Below are 23,660 nucleotides of genomic sequence, written 5' to 3'. Positions count from 1 at the left end.
ACTTAGCCGGGGCACCTTTTGCATGAATTACTGTGGAGGGCTGCAATGACTGCCTTCTGAACAACTGTCAAGTCAGCAATCTTCCCCATGATTGTATAGCCAACTGAACCAGACTGAGGGACCATTTAAAGGCTTAGGACACCTGTGCAGGTGAATAGAGTGTGATACCATGAGTCTACAATATTGAACTTTTTCACATTCTTATTTTGTAAGATACTGACTTTTGGGTTCTCTGTTTCTCTGTACTAAGCCACCTTTTACCCTGTTCTTCAGTGGTCAGGACCATGACAGCACAGTATTATTTGGGTGGTGGATCATTCTCAGCACTGCTGACGTGGTGGTGATGTGTTAGTATAGTAATCTAGATCAGGTCTGTGGTTTTAAAGACTGTGTCCACTCTGTTCACTTTATTGAACACGCCTACCTTGGTCCACCTTGTAGATGTACAGTATCTCATCTGTGGCTGCACACACATATGTTAGTCAGCCTCTAATTTAACTCCACCACTAAAAGGGTTATATAAAACCAGAGAACACTATGAATTGACCTGCAAAACATCAGCAGCAAAATATAGGTGCTTGTAGCTACTACTAGTAGACCTTGAAATTATACATGAGTAATTTCACAATACTTTTTTTTTTGCAACATACTGTAATCTTTAAAATATTTTTTAAAAATCCCCAGGTGCTCAGTCTTTTAAACCTACCTATTTGCTTGAACTAGGCACCTGCCATATTTTCTTAGCGCCATAGAGCTAGGAGTACACATTACGATGCATGTTGGGAATTGTAGTACATGGCATTGCGAAACAGTATAATATTAACAGAACATTTTTTATAATTTTGTGGGCCAGATGATTTTGTTGTGGGCCTTGTATGTGGCATATGGGCTCTAGTTCTTCATTCAGTGCAGTCCAGCCCAGCAGTAACACTGAGGTGTTTAAGAACTCCAACAGCTGTGTCTCATAAATAAACACATTTCATCATTTATGCCATGTCATATACCATTTATGTATGTTTCTGTATATCGAGAGAGAGAGAGAGAGAGAGAGAGAGACTGTAGGCCAAGCAATCCAGTGGTATTCTGATGATACAGCAAGAGACTGTTTATGTGTTGATGTGAAGATCAGAGACTTTTTTGTAACTAGTTCACATGGATATTGCGTAACATATTGCGCAATATCCAAAATTCCTCATCCCACAACTGAACAAATTTCTTTTCCCATTTTCTCTCTGAGAATACTGATGTTTATGGACACTGTATCTGAGGTGCGGGAACCGTTTTGTGAATTTCAAAATCCAAGTTATAATTGGATGCAGGATTAGGAGCACACACACACCTCTTTAAAACAATCCCTATAATCTGCAGTTTGTCTGTGCTACCCTCAGCTTAGGTGCAGAAGACAGCACAGTCCACTGTGTCTGCAGCCCAGTAGGAAACTCTTATTAAAAGAAATATAAAATCATCTTTTCAATAAGGCCAAATGGCTGTAGTGAACCAGGATGTGGCCGAGAAGTTTTTGGACAGCAATCCGGCCTTCGCCAAACAATACTACGACACCCACTTCAGGGCCGAGGTCATCTCAAACCTGCTGTCCACTTCCAAGAAGGCAGAGGTGAACTTCAACCAGTATCATAACCTGAGCTCTCTAGAGGAGAGCGAGGTGGTCTTCGACATGGTGAGGGACATGCAGGAGAACCTGCAGATGGAGCGGGCTGTGTTCAATCTCATGCGCCACCTGTGTTTCATCACGCGCGCAGACCGCATGAGCCTCTTCATGTACCGGCAAAGAAACGGGACGGCTGAGCTGGCCACACGCATCTTTGATGTCAACAAGGATTCCACTCTGGAGGATTGCCTGGTGCCTCCGGAATGTGAAATCGTTTACCCACTGGACACAGGCATTGTGGGCCATGTGGCCAGTGTCAAGAAGATAGTTAACGTACCTGATGTGAGCCAGGTAGGCCAACCACTCACCAGATGGGCTGTTATTTCAGTCTGATCTCAGTATCTCTATTGAAATATATTCTATGATCATAATTGTTATTTGTTTATAGGGTTGCCAGCTCTATCTAACAGCTAACTGCAGGGTGCAGTTTTTTGGGTTTGGGGGTGGGATTTGTAGAGAGCTTTACTGCTGCTGTGCCGTAGCTGTTAATCCGCCCTTATTCTCATCAAGATCTTAGTAAATATGATACAGTACTGAGTACATAGTAGTATTATATGGAACTAAGTACATATTTTTTTAAAGTGATATTGTCCGTAGCAGTGATATGATATAATAAATAATAAAAAGTGACAGAGTGTGATGGTATTGGGGAAGGACTCACAGCTTCACAGAAACTGTTCATTAGCTGGGTTGTTCTAGGCTGGATGCTGCAGTATCTTTTACCTGATCGTGGACAGGTCATGTGCTGGGTGGCTACTGTTCATACAGTAGTACATATACATTATTATAACAATGAAGTTAAAACCACTAACAATCTCAACGCCTGCACTTTTTACAATTTGAGAGGCCTCAGGTTGGTCTCAATGTTCATCAAAATTCTCACAAATGAGAAGGAGTTTCCTTTAGACTCTTAATTTCACTTAAAATTTCTTCACCAGTTCTTCCTTGCCTATACATGCTCATTAGGGTTTAGACCAAAGTTGCTTTGTTGCCAAGTCTGTCGTAAAAAGATACAAAGTGAGTTAAATCAACAGGAACAGTAGAATTAAAGGGAACAGCAATGTGGACCCCTTGTGGTACAAACACAATGTTAATACACATGCAGACCAGCAGAGGACAGTGCAAGACTGCAGGAGCTTTCATGTTATGATTCTGACACATTCACTGCTGCTAGCTGAAGCACCTGATGAAGAAATTCATTTCCAGTAATACCCTGCTAGTATAAAGACAAATCAAGTACCTCAAATAAAGGTCGTTTAGCAAACTCATACTTTGGAAAGCATAATTTTATGCAATTAACAATATGATTGATTACCTGGTAATCAGCCCACTGAAGTTAGCTAGCAAAACATGGAGGACTGCTAATGAGCACTGACAACAAAAAGCATCACATTTTTTATTTACATAGATCAGCATGACTGTATTGTGTTAAATAGCTTCATATTAGCTCAAAATTCTTCAATCACTTTGCTTGTGATGTGTAAAGCACATCATATTTCTAATAGAGAGCACTAGGCCCAGTTTCTGAAGGATGTTAAAGGTGAATTCCACCATTTTTTGAAAATCTCTGAATCTGAATTTGTAAACAGAGTCATTCAGAGTGGTTTGTTGTGAAGTGGTTCATTGTAGAGAAACCTTCTGACTCTGATTGATCCATATATCCATCTGATCCATTTAACCATTATTCATCCATTATCTAGAATTTTTGAACGATCAGTGGAGTTCCCCTTTAACATGTTCACAGGGCCAACAGATTAATTTCAACCTGAATCACACTGCTGCAGAAAAGAGCTCATAGCCAGACATGCATGACAATGGTCTGGGGTGAAAGCCGTGAAATTCAGCTCACCATTTGATTAGCGAGGAGCAATCATTTTTCAGAGGAACAGACTGTCTCTCTCCCCGTCAGCACGAAAAGCAAAAACTCCTCAGCCTGGAAAACGGTTTCCTCTGTAGAACACGACCTCTCCAAAGAACATAATCACTTGTAACAAATTGGTTTCCTTTATCTTTGTCGATGGTAACGTGTGACTGAAATACAAAGTCTTGAGAATACAGCAGTGGCACTCCCTCATTGCTTTAGGCATCTTCTATACATCTGACCAGTGACCACATTTGATAGATGTTCAGCAGTTTTGAATTTGAGGACTGTTTTGTGCAATCTAATGGTTGACTGCTTTTCATGATTTGCTCCACATGATGGCTCTGATTCTGTTGATCCGTCTGAGTGAAGTTTGCAATTCTAATGGCACACTGACAAGTTACTCAAGCCTGTCTTTCAGCTTTAGGGTGAAGCTATACCTTTCTAGTGCCAGTAGGAGGCTACAGTGGGATTACTGCAGGTTTCTCTTTCCTTCCCCTGGGTGTGGGTGTTACTGGGCATAGGGAATAAAGCTCTTTAATCTCACTTGAATTAGAGCGATGCTGGATTAAATCCAAAGGTCAGTGCCTAAAGCTGTGTTCTCCAAGTCAGCGGAATAACAGCAGCTTACCTTGACTCCACATCTCATTCACCTTCTATTTTGCAGTAGAATCATAACTACCCCTTATATGCATTGAATACCTCTAGCCTAACGTGGAAAGAAAGAGAAAATGGTAGTGGACCCAGTATTGACCCCTAAAACATCAAAAAGAATGATGCTTTTCATCAAATGTATTTGACAGAAGTTATTACCTAAGAGAGACCAGCGGTGAATTCTGAATAGGCTGTGGAAATTTAAAAGGGCATTCTGGCCTAAAACTAGCATTGATATGGTTGGTTTGACAGTACTCTTGATTGTGTATAATTTTTGTGTTTTCATCCATCAGTGCTCTCTAACTACAATACCCAGTATGCATTATGCAAATACCTAATACAGTAATTTAGAATCCCTATGGAGCTGAACAAATTCTGACCGCTAGCCTGATCTGAAGGCTGATAAATACATCTGTGGTGATGGCTAGCATTAGTGTTACTAACTTCAGTTTGTCGTGAATAATTCATCCAGTGAATTACCCCAAATACCCACCTCATAAACACATGTAGTCTTTCAAAATAGGTTTTCCTAGTCTTTAAATAAGAATCCTTGCTTCAGACATTATTGCAGCTCCACTTTAAGAGGCAAATAGGCATGTTTAGAAAAGATGTAACAATGTTTTTTTAAAATTATTATTATTTTATTTTAACCAGAGCTTGCCTTTAAGCTCTGTTCAGACATTTCATATAATCTGATTCACATGGTTTGTCATGGTTTGACCATGGCTTGTTTTTTTTTCCCTCAAACTGATTGGTTGCTTATAAATGTACTCCAAATCGATTCGAAAATCTTTTTTTTTTTCTACAGCAAACTTTTTTTTTTTGCTTCAGATAGCAAGGAAGAGATTGGATGCAGATCAAAGAAATGAAGCAATCAAATTAGTCTCTTTTTCTAAAAGATTTGGAAGAAAATATCATACTGAAAGAAAATAACGTCAAATGAAGTTTGACACGACTTGATATTGTATTGTTCCGTGTTGCTCTTATAGGTTTGTAGCATAATTTTTCTAGAATTCTAAAAGCATGATTCTCCCTTCAGAGCCCTTTCTTCAGTGATTTTGTGGACACACTGACTGAGTACACGACCAAGAACGTGCTGGCCACGCCCATCATGAATGGCAAGGACGTGGTGGCCGTCATTATGGCAGTGAACAAGATTGACGGCCCATGTTTCACCGCACAGGATGAGCAGGTGTCCTCTCTTTCTCTCTCATCATCATTCTCTTTCCTTAATAGTGTGCATCATACTATACTCTATATCACAGCTGACACATGAAATATTGAAGGCTTATCTTATCTGCCCAGCATTATAATGCTTAGATCATGGCAATTCATAATACATGTCTGTTTGTTTCAGACGTTGCAGAAATATCTCAACTTTGCCAATCTGGTTCTCCGAGTGTTCCACCTGAGCTACTTGCACAACTGTGAAACCAGAAGAGGACAGGTGAGGTCTTCATTCTCCTTCTTTTGTCCAATACATTCGCATTATTTTGGGTTTGGGCTATTCAGTGGCTTCCATTTACATTTGCTTTGCAGGTGTTGCTCTGGTCTGCCAGCAAAGTGTTTGAAGAACTGACAGACATTGAAAGACAGTTCCACAAGGCTCTCTACACAGTGCGAGCCTTCCTCAACTGTGATCGCTACTCAGTGGGCCTTCTGGACATGACCAAAACAAAGGTGATTTTTTCTAAAAATGCATGCTTGTCTAGAGCTGTAGCATTTGACCTCATTTACATTTTCTTTAGTGTAAGGTAATGCTTCTTCAGTAGACTAAATGTCAAACATATGTCTTTACAAACACACTTCAGCTCGGTTGACATTTAACATTAAACGTACTGCAAAAATTAAAAATCCAAGCCGAGGCGCAAGTAAGGTAGAGCTCTTCTGAAATCTTAAGAGAATGTTTTCCCCCTGGACAATTCCAAATCACTGGCAGTTGGCATGACTGAAAGCATCCTTTCTCATGCTTCTAGGAGTTCTTTGACCTTTGGCCCATCCTAATGGGTGAAGTGCCTGCATATTCTGGACCGAAGACCCCTGATGGCAGAGTGAGTGCCCTAGAATATGACTTGAACTGACCTTCATAGCATCATTTATTTCACATGAGTCAGTATTCTTCATAACAAATATATGACGTGTTGCTTCGGGATAAACTTACAATATTGCTTCCCCCTCAGGAAATTAACTTCTACAAAGTGATTGATTACATATTGCATGGAAAGGAGGACATTAAAGTAATACCGTAAGTCACTGCATATTTATGATCTTCAGGTTAAATGTTTAATTACTTGGCTTTTAAGCAAAGCCCTGTCACATATACCTTGAGGTAAGGCTAGAATCCTCTGTCTTGACTAAGCATTGGCTTGATTAAAATAGCCAGAAGCGTATCAGTCTCAGCTATAATGTACCAGCTCAGACACTGTTGTTATTTAACTATGATTAAACATTGTGATTAAAAGGTCTGGAACCACCCAAATATCTGTTACGATTAACATTAGATCAATTGGTTTGCATATGACTTATATTACAAGCCCATTTCCAAAAAACAACAGGGACACTGCACAAAATGTAAATGAAAACAAAATGCAATGATGTGCAAATCATTTAAACCCTATATTCATTTGAAAATGGTACAAAAACATATCAATCATGTTGAAACTGAGAAATGTTACTGTTTTTTTGAAAATGACATGCCCATTTTGAATTTGATGCCAACAAAAAAAGTTGGGTTGGGCCAACAAAAGACTGGCTGTGTTATGATTTAAAAAAAATTAAATTTGTAGGTTCATTGACAACAGATCAGTAACATCACTGTGTACAAAAACAGCATCCCAAAGAGGCTGAGTCTTTCAGAAGTTAAGATGGGGAGGGGTTTGCCACTCTGTAAAAGACTGTGTGGGCAAATAGTACAAATATTCATGAATAAGGTTTCTCAACGTAAAATAGCAAATAACTTGGGGATTTCATCATCTACACTACATAATATAATTAAACAATTTAGACGATCCAGAGAAATCTCTGCAAGGCTGAAAACCAGTATTGGCTATTCAAGATCTTTGGGCCCTCAGGTGGCACTGAATTAAATACAGACATGATTCTGTAGTGAAAATCACTGCATGGGCTCAGGAACACTTCTGAAACCACTGTCTGAGAACACAGTTCATCACTGAATCCATAAATGCAAGTTAAAACTCTACTATGCAAGAAAAATATAAAAAGAAATCATATATAAAAAGTACCCAGAAACACTGCCACCTTCTCTGGGCTCCTTTGAAATGGACTGAGGCAAAGTGGAAAAATCTGAAATTATTTTTGGAAATCATGGACACTCCATCATCCAGGCTAAACCTGGACCATCAGGCTTGTTATCAACAAACAATTCAAAAGCCAGCATCTGTAAAGGTATAGGAGTACATTAGTGCACATGGCATGGGTGACTGGCACATCTGAGAAGGCACATATGCTGCCATTCAGACGACGTCAGACAATGCAAAACCACATTCTTCACATATTACTGGGCTGAGCTGCTTGCAGATAAGGCCTGTCACCCACTAAATACATATGACACTTTATGAAACAAGAAATACAACAAAGAAGACCCTGAACTGTTTAGCAGCTGAAATCCTATATAAAAATTTTTATATAAATATAAAAAATATTTCACTTACAAAACTACAGCAATTGATCTCATCAGTTCCTAAATATTTATACAGTGTTGTTAAAAGAAGAGGTGATGCAACACAGTGGTAAACATGACCCTGTCCCAATTTTTTTGGACTTTTGCTGCCATCAAATTCAAAATGGGCAAAAATTTTCATGAAACAATACAATTTCTCAGTTTTAGCATTTGATATGTTGTCTTTCAAATAAATATAGAGTTTACATAATTTGCACATTGCATTTTGTTTTCATTTACATTTTGCAGTGTCCCATTTTTTGGAAATGGGATTGTAGTTGCATGCCAATATTTAAGCAGATTAGATAGATAACAACATATTTTTGCAAATCATATGTATTTACTGTGATCTGTAGGAATCCCCCTGCAGACCACTGGGCACTGGTCAGTGGACTGCCCTCCTATGTGGCTGAAACCGGCCTGGTGAGAATCTTCCCTCAGTCTTCCCTGATACACCTAGCTTTAGCAATCAAACAAGCCAGAAAACCATTAGACACAAGGCCATGTAGCTCTCATGTGCGCAGTGGCGGGAAGCGGAATGTGAATGAAACGTTGGAGAGCTGTAGTTGTCTGGACAGAGTAATTAATAAAACAGTGCTGTTCTGTCCCTCTCACTGTCTCACTGCTGCTTTTCTCCTCTCCTCTCTGTTTGCCTTTCAGATCTGTAACATAATGAATGCAGCTGAAGATGACTTCTTTGAATTCCAAGTAAGCTCAGCTTTTTAGTTTACTGCCAATAAGCGTCACTAAATCAATATTGATTAAATTAAAAAAGCAGTTCAACCACATTGCTTTTAATGGTAATTATTGTAATTAAATGGGGATAGATAGATAGATAGATAGATAGATAGATAGATAGATAGATAGATAGATAGATAGATAGATAGATAGTTGAATGACCATTTTACAGTGTAGATATGTAATAATTGTTATTATTATTATTATTATTATTATTCCCCTCCCATCGACCCACCACCAATGGGAGGGGCAGTAGTAGGGGTTCGGTGCGTTGTGGATCGGGCAGTGTCCGAAGGCATGGGCCTTGGCATTCTGATCCTCGGTTGCTGAAACTGGCTTGTGGAACTTGGAACGTTACCTCACTGGCGGGGAAGGAGCCTGAGTTGGTGCGCGAGGTTGAGAGATACCGGCTAGATATAGTCGGGCTCACCTCAACACACAGCTTGGGCTCTGGGTCCAATCTCCTTGAGAGGGGCTGGACTTTATTCTTTTCTGGAGTTGCCCATGGTGAGAGGCGGCGGGTAGGTGTGGGCTTTCTCATAGCCCCTCGACTCGGTGCCTGTATGTTGGGGTTTTCTCCGGTGGACGAGAGGGTAGCTTCCCTACGCCTTCAGGTTGGGGAACGGGTCCTGACTGTTGTCTGTGCTTATGCACCGAACAGCAGTTCAGAGTACCCAGCCTTCTTAGAGTCCTTGGGAAGGGTGCTTGAAAGTGCTCCTCCTGGAGACTCTATTGTCCTACTGGGGGACTTCAACGCTCACGTGGGCAATGACAGTGAGACCTGGAGGGGTGTGATTGGGAGGAATGGCCTCTCTGATCTGAACCCGAGTGGTGTTCAGTTTTTGGACTTCTGTGCAAACCACAGTTTGTCCATCACGAACACCATGTTTGAACACAAGGATGTCCATAAGTGCACATGGCACCAGGACACCCTAGGCCGCAGTTCAATGATTGACTTTGTAGTCGTGTCATCGGACTTGCGGCCATGTGTTTTGGACACTCGGGTAAAGAGAGGAGCTGAGCTGTCAACTGATCACCACCTGGTGGTGAGTTGGATCAGGTGGTGGGGGAAGATGCCGGTCAGACCAGGCAAGCCCAAACGTATAGTGAGGGTTTGCTGGGAACGTCTAGCAGAAGAACCTGTCAGATTGATCTTCAACTCACACCTCCATCAGAACTTTGACCAGATATCGGGGGAGGTGGGGGACATTGACTCAGAATGGGCCATGTTCCGTTCCTCCATTGCTAAAGCGGCTGACTGTAGCTGTGGCCGTAAGGTAGTTGGTGCCTGTCGGGGCGGTAATCCTCGAACCCGGTGGTGGACACCCCAGGTGAGAGATGCCGTCAAGCTGAAGAAGGAGTCCTACCGGGCATGGTTGGCCTGTGGGACACCAGAGGCAGCTGGCAGGTATCGACAGGCCAAGCGATCTGCGGCTTCAGTTGTCGCCAAGGCAAAAACCCGTGTATGGGAGGAGTTTGGTGAGGCCTTGGAAAGTGACTTTAAGTCGGCTCCGAAAAGATTCTGGCAAACCGTCAGGCGACTCAGAAGGGGAAAGCAGTGTGCCACTAGCACTGTATATAGTGGAGATGGTGTGCTGCTGACTTCGACTGAAGACGTCATTGGGCGGTGGAAGGAGTACTTTGAGGACCTTCTCAATCCCACCGACACATTCTCCAGTGAGGAGGCTGAGTCTGGGGACATGGGAATAGGCTTGTCCATTACTGAGGCCGAAGTCGCTAAGGTAGTTAAGAAGCTCCTTGGTGGCAAGGCTCCAGGGGTGGATGAGATCCGCCATGAGTTCCTCAAAGCTCTGGATGTTGTGGGGCTGTCTTGGCTGACACGCCTTTTCAACATTGCGTGGACATCGGGGGCGGTGCCACTGGATTGGCAGACTGGGGTGGTGGTGCCTCTTTTTAAAAAAGGGGACCGGAGGGTGTGTTCCAACTACAGGGGAATCACACTCCTCAGCCTCCCTGGCAAGGTCTATGCAGGGGTACTGGAGAAGAGAGTCCGGCTTATAGTCGAACCTCGGATCCAGGAGGAACAGTGCGGGTTCCGCCCTGGTCGTGGAACACTGGACCAAATCTTCACCCTCTCCAGGATTCTGGAGGGTTCATGGGAGTTTGCCCAACCAGTCCACATGTGCTTTGTGGATCTGGAGAAGGCATTCGACTGTGTTCCCCGGGGTATTCTGTGGGAGGTGCTTCGGGAGTACGGGGTACATGGCTCTTTGCTACGAGCCATTCAGGCCCTGTACAAACAAAGCAGGAGTTTGGTTCGCATGGCCGGCAGTAAGTCAGACTCATTCCCAGTGAGAGTTGGACTCCGTCAGGGCTGCCCTTTGTCACCAATTCTATTCATAATTTTTATGGATAGAATTTCTAGGCGCAGTCAAGGGATGGAGGGTGTCCGGTTTGGTGACCTCAGGGTCACATCGCTGCTGTTTGCAGATGATGTGGTCCTATTGGGGACATCAGGCCGCGAACTTCAGCTTTCGCTGGATCGGTTTGAAGCCGAGTGTGAAGCGGCTGGGATGAGAATCAGTACCTCTAAATCCGAGACCATGGTTCTCAGGCGGAAAAGGGTGGAGAGCCCTCTCTGGGTCGGGGATAGGCTCTTGCCTCAAGTGGAGGAGTTCAAGTATCTCGGGGTCTTGTTCACGAGTGATGGTACAAGGGAGCGGGAGATTGACAGGCGGATTGGTGCTGGGTCAGCAGTGATGCGGGCTCTTTACCGGTCTGTTGTGGTAAAGAAAGAGCTGAGCCATAAGGCAAGGCTCTCGATTTACCGGTCGATCTACGTTCCCACCCTCACCTATGGTCATGAGCTTTGGGTAATGATCGAAAGAATAAGATCGCGAATACAAGCGGCCGAAATGAGTTTCCTCCGCAGGGTGTCTGGACTCTCCCTTAGAGATAGGGTGAGAAGTTCAGTCATCCGGGAGGGACTCGGAGTAGAGCCGCTGCTTCTTCACGTCGAGAGGAGCCAGCTGAGGTGGTTCGGGCATCTGGTTAGGATGCCTCCTGGACGCCTCCCTCGGGAGGTGTCACAGGCGAGTCCACCTGGGAGGAGACCCCGGGGAAGACCCAGGACACGCTGGCGCGACTATATCGCCCAGCTGGCCTGGGAGCGCCTCGGAATCCCCCTTGGAGAGCTGGTGGAAGTGGCTGGGGAAAGGGAGGTCTGGGCTTCATTGCTTAGGATGCTGCCCCCGCGACCCGAACCCCGGACAAGCGGAAGATAATGGATGGATGGATGGATGGATGGATGGATTATTATTATTATTATTATTACAGTAGTTTGCAGAGACCATGCATGTATTTCATTTTCTGTCATTCTGGCCATTGTTATTTTCAATACATATATCGTACTAATCCATACCTCCAAAGTTCTTAGAAGTCTTAGAAGTTGGTTACATTTTCGGCATCTTACAATCCAAATAATAACAAACACATTCAGTGATGTTGAGGTCTGGACCTTGGGATGATCAGCCCATTGTTCTGAGAAAACAAGCAGCTTCTTTGTTTGATTTGAAAAGTTGACAAGTTCTTTGTCCATTAATGGCTTCTTGACAGCTGCATCCTTTCAGACTCATAGTATTGAGTTGTCCTCTTACAGTAGAAGGATGGACAGAAACACCTGTGTATTTTTCAGATCAGAAGCAAGAGTGGAGCTTAATTTTCTCCTCAAAGATGAACGCTTTAAGCACTGCTTATCTGATGGTGAACTCCAGTTTTGGCTTATATTTTGTAGCTAACTTCATCAGAAATATCTCTTGAAAAATTAATGACTAGGCTTAATGGCCATTTTGACTAGAAATTAAGTAAATAAAGGGATATATGACTTTTGTCCAGTACTATATAAGATAAGATACTTAAGTATTATCTTGTATATTTTGCGTATTTAAAATAGAGCATGCTTTAACTATACTGACAACTTTATACTGGCATTGTTTTTTGAAATGTACTCATACAACAAAACAATAAAAATATCAGTAAAAAAATATCACACAATAAAACATCTGTTGTTGTTTTTATCAGAAAGAGCCTCTGGACGGTACAGGCTGGACTATAAAAAATGTTCTGTCCTTGCCCATCGTGAACAAAAAAGAGGAAATAGTTGGTGTGGCGACATTCTATAACAGGAAAGATGGGAAGCCGTTTGATGAAATGGACGAAACACTAATGGAGGTATTTGCAGATTCAGTTTTGGCAGACGTGTGAGAAATGAGTCACAGCTGTAATATTACACAACTTTACATTATTAATTTATGAGCTCTTCATCCAGACACTGGTATATCCATGCAAAAAGAAAGAACTGCAGTCTAATATCTTAAGTAGAGTAAATGTGGTTCTGGAATAAGTGTGCAGGGCTAACCTTGTTGAATGCCAGAGATCCACAAGTTTTAATTCCAGTTCTTATTCTCAGTCTCTTACTCAGTTCCTGGGCTGGTCAGTGCTGAACCCAGACACCTATGAAAGGATGAACAAGCTGGAGAATCGAAAGGACATATTTCAGGACATGGTCCTCTACCATGTCAAGTGCAGGAAGGATGAGATCCAGAACATCTTGGTGGGTTTCTGTACTGCTGACAAAAGCAGCTAAGCATCTTCAGTGGTTGGTTTAGTGAAGTGGGGAATGTCCTTGCAGTCCATGTGTTAAAAAGGGGTTTGAGGCTCTGCCTGGGCGATACTGTACATACGAGAATCCTTGGGCAAGACAATATTGTAGCATGTTTAAGAAATGTTTCAGCATCTTAGTTTTAGGTTATGTGTTCTCCAGCATTTATTGCTATTGGACTGTTTGCCATGGACTCTTACTGTAGAGTACTACTGGCCAGGAACCAGCCCAAGGGTGTGTGAGCTAATGTACGAGCTATTAGAGAAAAACTCCACTTATGCATGGTGTGGCTGTGACTGCCAACAGGTGGAAAATAAAGCACCACAACTTGTATGAAAACAGTGCCTCTTTAGCCATAGCGGACACAGTATTGTATATAATACTTGTGATAAAACTTTTAAAAAGCACTCCACACATAAAATTAGCAGAATCTAAGTGAATTGTGTGCTCTGTGCTAGAATACACGAGAGCTGTATGGAAAAGAACCAGATGAATGCGAAGAAGATGAACTGGAAGAAATTCTGGTAAAAAGATTTATTAAAAGACTAAATGAAATATTTATAGTTATATTCTTCTATGGTGAAGTACCTTTAAAAACTGAATTTTTTTTTCTCTTTTATAGGTAGAGGTGCTGCCAGACTCGGAGCAGTCGGAAATCTTTGAGTTTCATTTCTGTGATTTTGAGCACTCTGAGCTGGACTTGGTTAAATGTGGCATTCTGATGTACTATGAGCTGGGAGTGGTGGACAAGTTTCATATTCCTCGTGAGGTGAGTTGGAGCTAACAAACTGTCTGCTGCTTTGCTTCCAGTGCCATGCCATCTGCTCAGAATAAACTGATATTCAGCATTAATCCTGTTCTCTCCTTGTAAAAATAAAACCGGGCAGAGGTTGATTTGACATATTTATGAGATTTGGGTCCATGTTATTCATTCAGCCTGTTATATTGCTTCATTTGAATGAAAACAGCGGTATATAAGATTTTTGTTAAAGTTAAAAGAAGTAGCATTACTGAGTTGAAGTAGCATTACTGACAGCTGTCACCTTGTCATGCCTGCAATAATCTTTGGACCACATTATACTATATATCTTTATGTTTTGATGTCCCACACAGGCTCAAAAAGAAGGCTTGATGTTTAGGTCCAGCTCAATCTTTAGGTCTCAGATGCAAAATCAACATGATGCTGATAAAGATATGATAAAAATAGTGGATCATTTCCTTAAATCCCCAGAAAACATGGCCTTCACGTTCTCTTTGAATTCTCTATCAATGTGTTTACAATCATCAAAACTTACATAGTGTAACTTTAAACCATTTAAACTGCTTTTAAAACAAGTAAATATGAATATTAATATATCTGTTTTTACAGTTTTATATAGAAAAACCCTAAATAAGATGGCAAATAAAAAATACATACTATTTTCAGTTCCTCATCATGCTGATTAGTGATTAATATCAGCTTTACATGACATATGGGATTTGGTTGGTCAGAATTGCTCTGTTGTTCACAGGCGCTGGTGAGGTTCATGTACTCACTGAGTAAAGGCTACCGAAAGATTACTTACCACAACTGGAGACACGGCTTCAACGTGGGCCAGACCATGTTCACTCTGCTCATGGTGAGGAATAGGAACTACATAATTATGTCATCATTCACTTGGTACATTTGGCTTAGCCCCAACACCACAAGCTTATTATTGAATTATTCATTTTAAATTCTACATAATGTATTTTACGTCTTTTCCTGCCACATCACATTTGGTTTATATACCAAAACAGTGAAAATGTATGTTTGCCTAGCCATTTTCCATCTTATACATGCTCTTAGAATTAAACAGGCCTGGTGCTTTTAAGACTGACGTATCTAAATAATCTGTTCTGGGTGGCTGCCTCATTCAAAAGGTACTCCTGGCTGACACCCTCCTTATAATATCAATGCAAATGGATGGAGCGTATTTGATGTAGGGTGTAGGTGGATATATGAAGGGTTTTGTTACAGTTTTTTTTCATGATGTATGATGTTTGGAGTGGGTTTTACGTATACAAGAAATATCAGTGCCATATTATGATTAATATAGCCAAGGAAAAGAAATCTGTTTTCCATTATATGTCAGCTCTTTTTCAGTAACTTGCTATATCCAGAATTGTTACAGATGGATATACAGCATATTGGAATGAGACTCATCATTTGCAAATGTGCTGGGTTTTGTGATATCACAAAACCAAGGAGTTGAAAACAAACTGTTTTTGCAGCTTATTTTCCATATAAGTGACTGTATAGGCTGCTGTCTAAACAGCCCCTTTTGAAACTTTAATAATGTGTACATACTACAATAAACTCTTTCAAACAAGTGAGGAAAATGATATGTGTTGTTGAAGATGTATTAATGAGTAACCGATATGTGTTATTCTGTAACTGCTCTGCTGGTTGTGTAGCTAGAGAAATTGAAATGTGGATCCACATATGGGCCCTTGTAGTTCAAGGAATAAATATCGGGCCGATGGCAACAAACCTATGTATAGATTTCACTGCATCTTAGCCTAGAGACAAACAAATGACCCCTCTTGACTACAGCGCTCGAGACTTTGATGGATTCCTCCCATTTGTGTCATGAACGTTTCAGTGTGTGGCTGTGTGCAGGTAATATGTACCGTTATAGGACCCTCCTCCAGTACATAACCCTTAAAATGGAAAGCGTGCCAAGCTAATGAGGCAGCCGAGCATGAAACTGCTCCATGCTGCCTCATCAGTAATCACAGGGAGCGAGTCGTAAGTCAGGCAGGACCGAGGTGTGGAGTCGGCGTGAGCGCAGGTCTTAATGAGCCTTCCCCAGCACCGCTCCCAGGTGTCACTGAGCCTAATGAGCTCTCTGGAGTCAGCATGCTCCTTTACAACAGGCAGCCATGGGGTGCGGGTGGGTCTCCTTGTGCAGCTCTGCCGATAGGCCCATTAATGCTAGTTTTAACATGCTCTCAGACAGGTGACCTGAAGCGCTACTACACTGACCTGGAGGCCATGGCCATGCTCACCGCTGGCTTCTGCCATGATATCGACCACCGTGGGACCAACAACCTCTACCAGATGAAGTACAGTCTACTTATTACTGCCATCAGTGTCCCACTGTTTTTGCCACAGACAAAGCTATGAAATACAGTTCCAGCTAGGGCCTGTTTGACAAATATTTAGCCACAAATACTGGTTATAAGATGCCAAAACAAAATCTGATATTGTAGGGTACTGATTTGATGTGGTCAAAATTAAGCAGAATCTGACAGTTTTAATTAAACAGTGCTGTACTGGTATGTCAGAGATATTTGAACCTTATCAGCTCAAACTCAAATTAAATTAAATAATTCTTAGCTTTTTGTTTGACTTCAGCTACCTCTTATTTTTCATTTTTTTCAATCAGTTCTCATCATATAAACGTTCTAGTCTTTGTGTTATATCATGCAGCATCATTCTAAGATTAGCTTTTTATATTCATTTTACATATATTTCTTATTGTAACCATGATGATGGTATTAGTAATTGGTAATTGTTAGGTTGGCACATGTGCTAGAAACCATTGCAAAGAATAGTGTGATTTTTTTCCACCTGGATCCAGGGGTGGGGCACAGGGACATCTGATTGACCCCTTAAGTGCCCCTGGTCTGACACTCAACACCTATAAGCACATCATTAATTGATATGCCATTGAATTGTGTAGATTGGATGAGCTGGGGAGGGTGCTGGAGCCTAACCCAGCGGTCATTGGGCGGAATGTAATTACACTGAATTACTAATAAAATATTAGAATTACTTTTTAAAATATATCTCAACCAAATACTGTTACTCCTCATTAACGATGCTTGATTAAGTATGGTAGCATGTTTTGGAGCATCTCTTCTGTGTGATTCTTTACTCAGGTCTGGGAACCCACTGGCAAAGCTACATGGCTCTTCCATTCTCGAGAGGCACCATCTGGAGTTTGGCAAAACTCTATTGAGAGATGATGTAAGGCTGAGATTGGAGATTCTTTCAGAGCTTCTTATACTATTTTAAAGGAATAACAGCTGTGCATATCTGTGCATTCATGTACACAACAATTCCTGCTTTTTCACTATTCCCCATCAGCAGTGTTTTTTTCAGCTTCTGTGATTTCATCATTTCAGGCCTTGAACATCTACCAGAATCTTAACCGGCGGCAGCACGATATTGTGATCCGTTTGATGGACATAGCTATCATTGCTACAGATCTGGCCTTGTACTTCAAGTAAGGGTAGTGCATGTTATAGTGTGCCTATGATATAAGAATGTTGGTTTGTTTTTGTGCAAATCATGGGTGAAGGCTATATCACCATAGAAACCGCAAGAACATTTCTAGGCTGTCAGTAGTGTGTCAATGTGAATGATGCTGAGTTAATTATTATGTGCACTTGCAGGAAAAGGGCCATGTTTCAAAAGATTGTGGATCAATCAAAAACCTATGAGAACTGGGATGACTGGACCAAATATATGATGCTGGAGTCAACCAGGAAAGAGATAGTCATGTAAGTGCTGGCCTGCTGTGAACACCAGTAAAATCTGCCCTGACCACATCAAAAGAAATTCGGTGCAGTGTAGTATAGTGCTAATACAGTGACAGATTCACTGCCATCTGCTTTCATATGATGCTATGAGTGAACTTAATAATTAATGTCAGTATCGATTATATTAGTAATTGAGTATTTGTCAAATTATGTCACATACATTGGCTTTCAAAAATGTCACAATACTTTATTGGAAAAAGATGAACAAGGAAAATGGTAAACATGGAAAAATGACCTTAAAAAGGCTTCATTAATACAAGTACACGTAGTGTCATAGATGCGAAGCACTGAGAGTTATTTTAGTGCCAGTAGAACCCACTTGTGAAGATTCATCAGCCTGCTAAACATGAGTGAGTGAGTTATGGACTGACTGACTGACCGAGTGAATGAGTTACAAGCAGGGTCCACAAGCGATCTCAAAACACTTCATGGTGCATATAATAAAATGCATATAAATGGGTAAGCCCATCCAGTTCTTTTTCTTACTGAGACCAATAGAGTTGAATATATGAATTATCATCATGCAAATGAACAACTAATCATTTTTGATTCATTGTGACTGTAAATTTTAATTATTTTAATCAAATTAAATCCCATGACTAATTGCTTTGTGATTATCTTATGGATCTTGTTAAGTTCGTGTGGATTACCAGCATGGTGTTGATGATGTTTTCACAGGGCGATGATGATGACTGCCTGTGATTTGTCTGCTATTGCCAAGCCCTGGGAGATCCAGAGTAAGGTACAGCATTCCTGTGCAATAATGCAGTAGCAGACCAGATTCAGTGGCCTCTGCATTGGAAATGGGCCATGAGTGCACAAAAGAAATAGCTGTGCTCCCAGGCAATATACTGTAATGAGACTTGTGCTCTATTCATATGGTAATGCGATGGTTTGTTCACACTATGTTATTGTGTGCATTTAGGAAGCCACAGTTTTGTAGATGATTCTATACAAAAGGCTATCGAAAACTGGGTATTGGAACTTATGAACAGTTAGATTTTTCTGCTCATTCTCTTTTATGCATTAAAGTATGTAGCCAAGTGGTGGAAAAACAGATGAAAAATGCTAATGAATGAACATGATGTTTTGCTCCAGTTGAAATGTGCAATCTTCCCAGCAGATGAGCTTGTTGGAGGTCAAGCAATATTACTTCTGTTCTGTTGAGCTAATTAATTAGCTCTGGTTTGCAGTCTGTGAACTTCTTCAGATTATATTGAATACTTGGGGGTTCCTGAGGGCATCACTGTGCCAAAATGATAAAATAGAAGCCTGAGAATTAATTTGAATACTGACTTTAACAAATTATACCTAATCAAATGCTAACTTTTAAAAAGTTAGATGTCAAATACTAGCTTTATCAAATAAGATCTAATCAAATAAGATCACTATTATGCACTATTGGAAGTGCACTATTTATAAAGATGATATGGAAATAACTGCAGACATAATTATACTATTTTATCTAACGTGTTGGTTGATGTGTTGGTTCCAAAACTTTATTTTTGTCCCCTTTATGCCATTGAAATCTGCACCTAGTTGGTCCACAAGTATGTTCACATTAAGTACTGATGAGCAGCATATAGAATTGAAGCTTTCTATGTACTATCACTGTATAATAGAAGCATGATGCTGCCTTTATTGTTAAATCTTTTTTATTATTGTTAATATTGTTAAAAGACGGAATTTGCTGGATCTTTGCAGAGTATCTCATATATCTCTACATATGAACATCATGTACGCAGGCTCAAAAAAGCTCCAGCTTTAGGTCTGAAATGCAAAATCAGCATTATGATGATAATATTATAATTATTTAATGTTCTTGCAGTCATCAGATTTATCTACTCAGGGAGGTTCTCTGAAGCACAATCTTACAAAATGTTTCTCCACATGTTGAGTGCAATTACACATTTCCACCAGAGGGGTGGGGTCCAAATCCCCAAATCTTATGTAGTATATAAGATCTATAATTATAAGTAAGTTATTCAATTACATATTTTCAGAGTTTTTTCTTCATCAACAGCTTTGAAAAGTGTGAACTTTTGTTTCAGTGTCAAGCAGTGACAAGAGCAAAACTATACATATAAATTGTATATGAAATAAAATAAAATAAAATGGTTTGTTATTGCCAGCGATAATTACAACTTCTAATAGTTAAACATGTGACCTGCAGGTGGCGTTATCAGTGGCTGCAGAGTTCTGGGAGCAGGGTGACCTGGAGAGGACTGTGTTGGAGCAGCAGCCCATTGTGAGACATTCTCTGTAATGATGGAACAGAGAAAGTGAGAGAGCAGGAGGCGGTGGTGGGAACGACAGAGAACGAAAGAAAAGAGAGAGAGCGAGAGTTAAAAAGAGAGAAATTTCCCATGGGCCACGTAATGATGTACTGCCTATTATGTGGTGCAGTGAATCAGAAAGAGCGGTCGTAGTGGCCCAGTCAGCCGCACTGTTCCCTAACTCTCCTATTTTACACAACTCTGACTCCAGATCCTTTAATGTCAAGCTCTTCAAATTACCATTGCATGGCTACTAACTTCCTTTAAGTGCAACAATTCCTACTGAAATGGTGGAGATTTGGCTTTTTTAAATGGTTGCACTTCACTCTCTCACAATGCTAACGGAGTGCTGTTTACTCTCCAGCCCATGATGGACAGGAACAAAGCAGATGAACTTCCTAAACTGCAGTGCGGTTTCATTGATTTCGTCTGCTCCTTTGTGTACAAGGTGAGCTGCTCCATTTTGATGAGCTGACACATCACATACAAGGCTCAGTTGACATAAAATCTAGACAATGATATCTTTTAAGTCTATTTGTCATTTTTTGTTTGTCCTATTTTTGTACTCCATTTAAAATGCTTACTGTCCTTCGCATTGCGTGATCATTTGATGATGAAAGGACCAATAGAAATGGTCCAAAATAGCTTGGAACAAAATTAATGTACTTAAAATTAAGGGGATCATATGCCTTCAAATAGGGGGGATGCAGCAGTTATTTATTATTACCCACCCATAAGTCTATGGTGATATGAAACTGAATTCAGCTATTTGCTTGCTTCTCTTTTGAATGTTCCTGTTCCACCTTAAAAGGTGCAGCAATTACGTTCTGGCACCAGTACTGCTCAGATATGAAATGGGGTTGGGCCGAAGTCTACGTCACATTTGGCACATTTGAATTGTTCACACCATCTTGAGTTCTTTCTGAAGAACAAATGCCAAATAAGAAAACGCTGGTCAATGTCAGAATCTTTGTGAAAACTGCATAAGTGGGTTTTAAGAGAAATTTCTTAAGAACTGTTAGTGAACAAAGCCCATTGTTTTCATAATTTTTTTTCTCTGTCCCAGTTTCAGACCTTATCAAACCACAGAACAACTCAGAGTATTGTGATGCATATTGTGTATCTTGTCTAGAAGTCGTGACGTTACATTTTGCCATATCGCCCTCCCCTAGTGTAGTGCAGAAATAGAGTGGGAGTTTGTGAACTGCATTATTCATACAGAACTTTGGTTTTGAAATGCGACTGCACTTATGATGCAGCCACTTGAGCTGAGGTCAGACTAAGTTGAGCCTGTCCCATTACCCTCAAGTATCAATGAGATGCATGAGATCTTCTTTCACCATTCTAGATTTTTTGCAATAATTTTGTTTCTAAATGTTTTCAGCTAATAAGAAGCATGTTTATCTACCAAGAGCATGCTAAGTAACAGCATACATGTAAACCACTGAGTCAAAATCAAGAAGAATCCTGAAAGCTGAAATAGCCTGCACCCTACCACCTCATCTAGTCAACCTTTAAGACTGAAAGACAGAAACTTCTGGGTCATTTCTACACTCTTAAAAAGGTGGTGAAAAGAGGGTTCTTCAGTAAAGTGGTTGTATATAGAACCATGAACACTCAGTGAACCACTCACATGCTTAAAGGGTTCTTTGTATTATAAAATGATTCTTCAGATTGATGGAGAATGTGTTGTATATGGTTCTATATAGAATCATTTTGGAAATGGGCCTGTATAGCACCAAAACAGTTTTTCTGTTGTTACAAGCTTGACATCGGAACAGCACAAACGTGCTTGAATAAAGCTAAATATTAACATGAGGTGACATGAAGCATAGCTCAACTTGAGGTGTAACTAAAGAAGTACTAAGGGTCACTCTAGACTACTATGAATTATAAAATGCCTGTATTGCACCACAGTTCACTGAGGAGGAGTTCAATGCCTTCCTGGCAGTAAGTTGACTCATTAAACCCATATTGCTCAAGCACACACTCCTCTGTCTTTTCCTGCAGGAATTCTCTCGCTTCCATGTTGAGATCACGCCCATGCTTGAGAGACTGTTGAACAACAGGAAGGAGTGGAATGCTCTTAAAGAAATACATGAAGCCAAAATAGCAAAGATTGAGGAGGCCAAAAAGGCCAAGGAAGAGGCTGCAGCTGCTGCAACAGCTGCCAAACAAGGTGAGAACTTCTAAAGTGCCATGATTTAAAAAGAAAAAGTGATTGCTGCCCCGAAATGACTATTAATATCCTGGACTTATTAGTGCATTACATTGTAGACGTATCACATGTTTTCAGAATGGCAGAGAGGAAGAGAAGCTTTAGAGTGATCATCATGCCATCACTAATGGGGCAGATTTGACACTTTACCTGAGAGACAGTGACCTTAACCTGTGTGTCCAACTAACCTCTCTTCTCTTTGCTCTCTGCTCTTAAAGGGAATGCTGCTCAAGCCTCGCAGTCCAAGACCTGTGTTCTCAGCTAGAGCTCAGACGCTCCACTGGAGAGACACTCCATATGTATGGAAATTTGCTCATTTCAGTTCAAGTTAGATTTCATTATTTTCCCATTTAGGTTTTCAAAATCTCTCATTAAGATTAGAAGTTGTGGAAGCCGTCAAAACAGCCGTGCTTAATGTGAAACGGACTGTTTCAGATATTTTAAATAACGGCGTGGTGATAATGCGCTGATGTACTGAACATTAGCTAATGAATGTTTAACATTTAAAGGATGTTAATGTAATATAAATGAGCATACAGTTTATCACATTTGTCATATCAAAACCTCTCAACTCTTTTATATCATTTGAAAATGCCAGCTGTCCTTTCCAATTCATGAGGACTGAACCAATAGAAATGGTGCAAATCTACTTGAAATTAAATCTCAATACATTATAATGTCATACATTGACGTTAAAGTAATGGTTTGGCAAAAAGTCTGTTTTTACACACAATTTTCCACAGTCTTGAGTGGGTCCAAGACGCGTTTGATGTCCAAACTGCTGAAGCTACTATGCTAATGTAGCTAACAAACACTAAAAACCAATAGTCACCCAAATGTGAACAAAAATGTACGTTTTTTTAAAGTGAAGTTTTCATTTTACAGCTACTGTAAGTTATACTGTATCCTAAAAACATTGCAAAATTTGGACATCAAACTTGTCTTGCCTTATCTACTTCATCTGGAGTAGTTGGTAAGTAAGTAAATATGAGGTATGAGTTATGAGGTTTTGTCACAACATAAATGTTTATGTTTTATATACACACACACACACACACACACACATATATTTATATATATATATATATATATATATATATATATATATATATATATATATATATATATTAGTTGCCAGATTATTGGGGATTATTAGGTATACTCATTAGCACAGTATATCACATCAGCCATTTTATCACAGCAATGAAGTAAATGAAAGTGAAGATATGTACACATCCTCTACAGAGAAAGCAACTTCTGCACATTTTAAGCACAAATACTGTGTGCTGAATTTCACCTATTGAACAAAACAAATCTGATCTGTGCGGCATTTTTATTCCAATATGTTTAATGCAGTAAATAAGTAGAAATTGCA

The 23,660-nt window shown here is 40.5% G+C and overlaps 1 protein-coding gene across 1 annotated transcript; it reads left to right on the top strand.

The window, feature by feature from the left end:
* The first annotated feature begins 1,382 nt into the window (after positions 1-1,382).
* Positions 1,383-22,833, top strand: pde6a (phosphodiesterase 6A, cGMP-specific, rod, alpha). Its single transcript, XM_017690074.1, has 22 exons — positions 1,383-1,960; positions 5,224-5,376; positions 5,542-5,631; positions 5,724-5,864; positions 6,161-6,235; positions 6,365-6,429; positions 8,220-8,286; positions 8,524-8,571; positions 12,643-12,792; positions 13,031-13,174; positions 13,681-13,746; positions 13,845-13,991; positions 14,734-14,841; positions 16,200-16,309; positions 17,129-17,216; positions 17,375-17,475; positions 17,645-17,752; positions 18,470-18,533; positions 19,965-20,039; positions 20,432-20,515; positions 22,078-22,246; positions 22,504-22,833. Exons 1-22 carry the CDS (start codon positions 1,484-1,486, stop codon positions 22,548-22,550), a joined length of 2,577 nt encoding a protein of 858 aa, XP_017545563.1. The 5' UTR covers positions 1,383-1,483; the 3' UTR covers positions 22,551-22,833.
* The last annotated feature ends 827 nt before the right edge of the window (positions 22,834-23,660 follow it).

The sequence above is a fragment of the Pygocentrus nattereri genome, chromosome 8 (genome assembly GCF_015220715.1).
Source record: "Pygocentrus nattereri isolate fPygNat1 chromosome 8, fPygNat1.pri, whole genome shotgun sequence".
Taxonomy (NCBI): domain Eukaryota; kingdom Metazoa; phylum Chordata; class Actinopteri; order Characiformes; family Serrasalmidae; genus Pygocentrus; species Pygocentrus nattereri.
The sequence above is the reverse complement of the archived record's forward strand: the minus strand, read 5'-3'. Positions and strand labels throughout refer to the sequence as shown.

Excerpts from the sequence above, each read along its gene's own strand:
- pde6a (XM_017690074.1), top strand. The coding sequence starts at position 1,484 with ATGGCTGTAGTGAACCAGGATGTGGCCGAGAAGTTTTTGGACAGCAAT. Across the intron at positions 5,865-6,160 it reads TGGACATGACCAAAACAAAG|GAGTTCTTTGACCTTTGGCC; the intron begins GTGATTTTTTCT and ends TCATGCTTCTAG. Across the intron at positions 13,747-13,844 it reads ATGAACTGGAAGAAATTCTG|GTAGAGGTGCTGCCAGACTC; the intron begins GTAAAAAGATTT and ends TCTCTTTTATAG.